Here is a 7,573-nt window from a genome sequence, read left to right on the forward strand (position 1 = left end):
GTGATGGCGGCGGCGGTGGAGGAGGAGGAGGTCAAGCTTGGCAAGGGGAGGGAGGGAGGCTGGAGCTACTCGTAACGTAAGAGTGGAACGGGACGTCGGCTCTGGATTTTTTGGAGTACCGAGATGCGGGGCGAGCTTCTTGATCGTCTAGGAGGGGGCTTCTGGTCGTATGAAAGCTCGGCATTGCTCGTAGGAGCTAGGAAGTGCCATTCACAGCTGCCAGCCACCCAACATATGCCGCTCAGCTAGCTGTTGAAGAGCTGGGGAGAGCCGTACGTCTGAGCATGCTGTGACTCGGCTGGCAGGACGGTGATGTGATCCGTACATGCATCCAGCACGACACGACCATCCGGGTAATAAGAAGCGGTGCTCCTCTCTGCCAAGAGAAGCGGGGGAGCGGTTGAGGGATATGGACGAAGCAATATTCGACGAGGTATCACCCGTACCTATACAGAGCATTCAGATGCTATTACCAGACATGGAGAGAAGAGCGATGGAAAGAAAATCCCTCGTCGTAGACATCACCATGGCTATGTTATCACGAGCAGTATTGTGCTGGGTAGGGTGGTAGGTATCAGAGTAAGCTGAGAGGCCAACCTCCTACTACCCTTCCATTCCTCGTAAAGGCAGGAGAGATGCATGTGAAGGGTCGGAGGGAAGATGATGACGATGCATAGTAAGGTGAGAAAAGAAAGACGGGGGTCGACTCGTAGTGGAGTCTGAACAGGTTGGAGTCTGAACAGGTTGAGTGGCTGAGTTGGAGATTGGAGAAAGTCGTGAATAACTGATATTCATTACTATTAACCCTATTAACCCCCCCCCCCCCTGCCGCCCCGTGGCATCGTGGAGTAAGTATGAACTGGAGCGCTGGGAGAGCTGGTCGATGTGGATCCGATGGGTAAACTATGGATATACCGCTGTCTCGGTCGACTGTCAGTGATAGTTGATGTCTGCTATTTTCTTATTAAGTATGTATTATCCGTACGGATGGATACTGTGGGTGATAATATACATACTACTCTAATAATACTCCGGTATACTATCTGCATGTAAAAAGTATCACTGCTGTACTAGACGTATCCTTGCCCACCAATCACGTCCGCCAAGTTCCACTAGATGTCCACTGTAAAGACTATCGCTCCGTCCCCCCCCCCCCCCCCCGACACCACACGCTGTAATGCACGATGGAGTATTGATGAGCGACTGACTACTGACTACCGACTACCGGTAGTAGGTAGTAGTAGGTAGTACAGTAGGCATCACGGAACGACAGATTTGCCACGTATCGTCAGTTCGTAGTATCATGTATCATGTACGGATTATAATACAGCATGTTGATAGTGAGCACAGAGCAATAATGCTGAGCAGGCGGACGAGTACGAGCAGTCGTAATAAAACTTGAAAATAAAAATCATAAACAATTGAACAATGGTCCCATAATACTGTAAGCCCGTCATCAGAGGCTGAATCACAGTGAGAAGAATCTCGCTCTGGACTGTACGTCACCGTTCAATCTCGTACCCCGAAACACAGTCCAGATACGGTCCAGATACGGTCCGATCAGACAGTGCTCGGTTGAGCGTCGAGCACCGCCCAAGCTCTCCTCCCTCTACATATTGATCTGTACAGACTTCTACGCATGCCGGGCAGATTAACTGTGGTACCTCCGAGGCTTCGATCGTCACCAGAGCCCCACGGGTGACGGAAGGATGCGACAACCCTTGCTCGTGCATGTAATGGAACCTCGGGGGGAGGGAGGGAGCGTCCTGAAGAAGGGGGAGGGAGGGTTGACAAGGATGGACGGTCCTATTCCCACCTGGCAGTAATAACTTACCGCTGCTACAGCCTACCGTGCATGCGTGGGTATGGATACAGGCATTGATATCCGGAACATTGCAGAACCATCGTGATGGCATGTGGCATGTCCCGAGTGTGGTAACATTGTTATTTAAACTACTCCATGTCTCTCCTAACCTCCCCCCCTCCCCCTTTTCCCGTTTCATCCGATCGCTGATCATCATGCTACGAGCATAGTTGTTTGCTCATCACCTCCCCGTCACTCTTCTCTCTCTCTCTCATCGCCTCGCCATGAAGACTTCTGCTCTCGTGGCCGCTGCCTTCTTGGCTGCTGGCCTCGAGGCTGGTCCGGTAAGTCATCGTGTTGGTCTCACCTCATGAAGACACCATCTCATCATCGTCGTCATACGCACATACCGCCTCCTCCTCCTCCTCCTCCTCCTCCTTTTCCCCCTCCTCTCCGCCATCTCCCTCTTCTTCTTCATCTTCTTCACCTCTCCCTCATCTCATCAACAAGTACTCTTTCGAGACAAGCTCTCTTGGAACTCTTCTCATATCCATCGCTCAACCCTGCCTCTCTTCACAGTTCCCCCCCCTACACAGTGTCTCACCAATCTCGCATTGATTCACTTGCCCAAAATGTGTTGAAGAAGGGAATGCCATAGCTCCTGCCGTCTTGACTCACTCATGTCGGCTTCCGCTGTTTTGTTTCGGTTCTTATCTTCTCCTTCTCCTTCTTGACACATCGCCAATTCTTTTTTTTTTTTTTTTTTTTTTGGTTTTTTTTTTGTGGCACACATCTCCTTGCATATTTCTATCCGTAACCCTCCTTTCCTCCTACCGCATCCTGGTGGTCCTGGTTCTTCTGTTCTCCTTCTCCTGTCCAGGACCTATCTCTCCCTCTTCCTTGTTGCTCTCGCATTCTCGTTACAGAGTATTCTTCCTCTTGCGGCAAGAAGCCCTCTTGACAGGAACGCAATCATGGGTCACCTCACATTTCTTTCGCTGCTTGCCCTTCAAGCTTCTCAGATCACGTTGACTGACGCCGCAGTCGTCACACCCCAACTGCCGCCGCAGCTCGCACAGATCGGTGCCTACAACGGTTCGGCCTACTCGCCGCCCGTCTACCCTTCGCCATGGATGGACCCCGGGGCGCCCGGTTGGGAGGTGGCCTACACCATGGCCAGGGACTTTGTCTCCCAGCTGAGCCTTCTCGAGAAGGTCAACATCACGACCGGCGTCGGGTGAGTTCTCTCCGCGCGGATAACCCGTACAGGGACCCTTCCATGAAGCTGTCTTGCTGACCGCCACTCTGCAGATGGGAGAGCGAGCGCTGCGTCGGCAACACCGGTGGCGTCCCCCGCCTGGGCATGCGCGGTCTCTGCCTGCAGGACGGCCCTCTGGGTGTCCGCATGAGCGACTACAACAGCGCTTTCCCCGCCGGTCTCGCCGCCGGTGCTACGTGGAGCCGCCGGATCATCTACGAACGCGGCCTGGCCATCGGCCGGGAGTTCCGTGACAAGGGCATCGACATCATGCTCGGCCCTTCCCTCGGCCCTCTCGGCCGCTCCCCCCTGGGCGGCCGCAACTGGGAGGGCTTCGCGGTCGACCCCTATCTCCTCGGGCAGGAGGCTGCCAAGGCCGTCGAGGGTATCCAGAAGGCCGGCGTCATTGCCTGCGCCAAGCACTACATCGCCAATGAGCAGGAGCACTTCCGCCAGGTCTCGGACGCCGCCCTGACCGGCTACGAGATCGACGAGGCCATCTCCGCCAACGTTGACGACAAGACCATGCACGAGGTCTACAACTGGCCCTTCGTCGACACCGTGCACGCCGGCGTCGGCTCCTTCATGTGCTCCTACAACCAGGTCAACAACTCGTACGGCTGCCAGAACTCCAAGCTGCTCAACGGCATCCTCAAGGGTGAGATGGGCTACCAGGGCTTCGTCATGTCCGACTGGGCCGCCCACCACTCGGGCGCCAGCGCCGCCGCCGCCGGCCTCGACATGTCCATGCCCGGCGACATCGTCTTCAACTCCGGCGACAGCTACTGGGGCGCCAACCTGACCCTCTCCGTCCTCAACGGCACCGTCGCCGAGCACCGTCTCGACGACATGGTCATGCGCATCATGGCCGCCTTCTTCAAGGTCGGCCGCACCGTCCAGGGCGAGCCCGACATCAACTTTGCCAGCTTCGTCGACGACCGCTACGGCTACCTCCACCCCGCCGCCGAGGCCGGCTGGGGCGAGGTCAACAAGCGGGTAGACGTCACTCGCGGCCACGCCGGGCACATCCGCGAATCCGCCGCCAAGGGCACCGTCCTGCTCAAGAACACCAACGGCTCGCTGCCTCTGTGCAGGCCCAAGTTTGTCGCCGTCATCGGCGGCGACGCCGGTCCCAACTCCCTCGGTCCCAACGGCTGCCCCGACCGCGGCTGCTCCGACGGCACCTTCGCCATGGGCTGGGGCTCTGGCACTGCCGAGTTCCCCTACCTCGTCACTCCCGACACGGCGCTGCAGAACCAGGCCGTCGCCGACGGCACGCGGTACGAGAGCGTGCTGAGCAACTACGAGTGGACGTCTACCGAGGCCCTGGTCACCGACCAGGACGCCATCCCCATCGTCTTCGTCCACGCCCAGTCCGGCGAGGGCTACCTGGACGTCGACGGCAACATCGGCGACCGCAAGAACTTCACCCTCTGGGCGGACGGCGACGAGCTCGTCAGGAACGTCTCCTCTCTCAACCCCAACACCGTCGTCGTCATGCACACCCCCGGCGCCGTCGACGTGACCGGGTGGTACGAGAACCCCAACATCACGGCCATCCTGTGGTCCGGCCCCCCCGGCCAGGAGTCGGGCAACTCCATCACCGACATCCTGTACGGCAAGACGAGCCCCGGCCGCCTGCCCTTCACCTGGGGCCCCAGCGAGGAGAGCTACGGCACCGAGATCATCACGAAGCCCAACCGCGGCCGCGCCGCCCCCCAGGACGACTTCAGCGAGGGCGTCTTCATCGACTACCGCCACTTTGACCGCGTGGCCCCTAATAAGGGCGACGTGGGCGCCCCCATCTACGAGTTCGGCTACGGCCTCTCGTGGACCACGTTTGAGTACGCGAACCTGCAGGTGACCCCGCGCAACGCCCGCGCCTACGAGCCCACGACGGGCGAGACCATGGCGGCCCCCTCGTTTGGCGGCTACAGCCGGGACCTGTCCGACTACCTGTTCCCGGAGGGCTTCAACCCTCTCAAGCTCTTCATCTACCCGTACCTGTCGTCGACCGACGCCGCCGAGGCCTCCAACTCGACCGACTACGGGAGGGAAGCCTCCGAGTTCCTCCCCGAAGGTGCCCTCGACGGCAGCCCCCAGCCCCTCGCCCCCGCATCCGGCCCCAACGGCGGCAACCCGCAGCTCTGGGACGTGCTCGTCACGGTCGAGGCGACCATCACCAACAACGGCAAGGCCGTCGGCGACGCCGTGCCCCAGCTCTACGTCTCCCTCGGTGGCGAGGGGGAGCCCGTCCGCGTCCTCCGCGGCTTCGAGCGCATCGAGGGTATCGCGCCCGGCCAGTCGGTCAAGTTCACGGCCGACCTGACCCGTCGTGACCTGTCCAACTGGGATGTCGCCAAGCAGGACTGGGTCGTGACGGATGCGCCGAAGAAGGTGTTTGTCGGTAGCAGCTCGCGTGATCTGCCGCTTCAGGGAGACCTCTGGCTGTAGAGAGAGGGGCTAGTCATGTGTCTCTCTCTCTTTTTTTTCTCTTCTTTTTTTTTCGGACTGTACTTTTTTATTTTTTTTTATTCCCACCCCCCTTACGTATATATAAACATGCTTTCCTATGCCTCTCATGGCCATCTGGACATGAGAAAAAAAGCAGGCCCACCCTCGGGTAAATACTTCACCACATTTGTGTATATTCAGGTTTGCCTTTGTGTGTGTGTGTGTGTGTTGGGTGGTTATACCGTCCAGTCTTGCCATTATACTACTCCGTACTCCGTTGCGTGTACGTTTGGAAAAATAAAAGGATGGGTAAAGCTGTCGTGTCCTATTTTACGTACACACGGGACGGCAGTCTCTACTCGTACGTACCGACGGGGGGAAAATGAGATGACGTGTAGGATATACATCATGTACCGTGCGTGCGAGGGCAGCTAGGAAGACCACCCCGGTAGGAAGAACCGCCCGAGGCATTGTCGAACCCAGCAGAGTGTTATGACGACGCACCGGGAAAAGCGAGCGGCGCGAGAAGAACCCCCGGTAGGGCGGCCGGAGGCATCAATAGAGGATAAAGGGGAGCCATAAGTGTGTGTATATGGCGTTCTATAGAAAGGATGCAAACACTTGACAAAGTTTTTTTCTGTTCTTGTGGTGGTGTCTTGTGCGAAGAGGATGATGGATTTCAATCTTTTCATCATTCATGTAATAGCTATCTCCCCCCTCCCCCCCCCCCTCTCCACCCAATGCACTGGATAGGGGGACGGCACTAGGCAATCTTGATGCCGACCTTGGATTGGTGCTTACCAGACCACTGGTACTCGTAGGCCTCCTTGACCTGGTCGAGGGTGAAGGTCTTGGAGTCGACGACGGGGCGGAGCTTCTCGATGTTGCCCTCGATGGCGAGGTTCATCTCCTCCATCTGGGTCCTGCTGCCGACGAGGAAGCCTCTGACGGTGCACATGCTGACGAGGCTGTCGAGGAAGCCGGGCTCGCCCTCGGCCCTGGCGGCACCGCCGACGAAGCCGATGATGCTGATGACGCCGCCGATGCGGACAGCCTTGAGGCTCTGGGCCATGGACGTGGGGCCGGCTACCTCGATGACGTGGTCGACGCCGACGCCGCCGGTGATGCTGCGGGCCTCCTCACCCCAGTCGGCCTTCTCGCGGTAGTTGATGATGTGGTCGGCGCCCAGCTTCCTGAGGAGCCCGGCCCTGTCGGCGGAGCTGGTGGTGGCGATGACCCTGGCGCCGGCCGCCTTGGCGAACTGCACGGCGAAGATGGACACGCCGCCGGTGCCCTGGGTGAGGACCCACTGTCCGGGGGTGAGGCGCTTGCCCTCGAGGCCGTACAGGCCGTTCCAGGCCGTCAGGCCGGCGCAGGTCAGCGTGGCGCCCTCGACGTAGTCGAGACCCCTGGGGAGGGGCACGAGCCCGTTCTCCTCAAAGGCGCCGTACTCACGCAGGGTGCCGTCGATGACGCCGCCCAGACCGGTGGCGGCAGTCGTCTGGTCCAGCTCGCCGCCGATGTGGCCCTGGTTGAAGAGGGTGACGACCTTGTCTCCGACCTTGAAGCGGCGGACATTCCTGCCCACGGCCACGACGTCACCCGCTCCGTCCGAGCCGGGAACAGTGTCGGGCTTGAGCGCGAAGGGGTACAGTCCTTTGGTGATGATGAGGTCACGATACTGCGGGGTGCTGTCAGGTTACTACTGTTCCTCTCCCTCTACGTGATGGATTTTTGAGGAAAGTGGGGGGGGGGGGGGGGGGGGGGGGGGGGGGGGGGAAGACGAAGCGTCTATTTTAATTTTATCTTAGTATTGATATGATCTTATTTCTTCATCGAGACTCGGCAAACGGCATTGTCGTGGTCTAAGCCCCCCCTTTGCAGGGTGTTGTGACAGAGTCGCAACTGACGGTGTCGCAGGTGGTCGCGACAGATCTGCCGTTCGGGATGATTTCCCCAGGTGTAGGGAAAGACGTACGATGGATACGAGAGAGTACAAGGACGGCTCTCTGTATCGTACGAGCGATTATATATCCATTATCCGTCCTGCTATTCGG

General features: G+C 58.5%; 2 protein-coding genes across 2 annotated transcripts; one reads left to right on the top strand and one right to left on the bottom strand.

Annotated features, from left to right (window-relative positions):
* Positions 1–2,778: 2,778 nt before the first annotated feature.
* Positions 2,779–5,516, top strand: GMORB2_4827 (beta-glucosidase; the record flags this gene model as incomplete). The annotated part of the gene is made up of 2 exons (XM_035466801.1): positions 2,779–3,041; positions 3,116–5,516. The coding sequence occupies 2 exons, from the start codon at positions 2,779–2,781 to the stop codon at positions 5,514–5,516; spliced, it is 2,664 nt and encodes an 887-aa protein (XP_035317960.1).
* A 763-nt stretch (positions 5,517–6,279) lies between these two features.
* On the bottom strand, positions 6,280–7,372 carry GMORB2_4828 (D-arabinose 1-dehydrogenase, Zn-dependent alcohol dehydrogenase family; the record flags this gene model as incomplete). Its single annotated transcript, XM_035466802.1, has 2 exons — positions 6,280–7,207; positions 7,368–7,372. 2 exons carry the CDS (start codon positions 7,370–7,372, stop codon positions 6,280–6,282), a joined length of 933 nt encoding a protein of 310 aa, XP_035317961.1.
* Between the last annotated feature and the right edge of the window lie 201 nt (positions 7,373–7,573).

This window comes from Geosmithia morbida (genome assembly GCF_012550715.1).
Source record: "Geosmithia morbida isolate 1262 chromosome Unknown scaffold_26, whole genome shotgun sequence".
Classification (NCBI taxonomy): Eukaryota; Fungi; Ascomycota; class Sordariomycetes; order Hypocreales; family Bionectriaceae; genus Geosmithia; species Geosmithia morbida.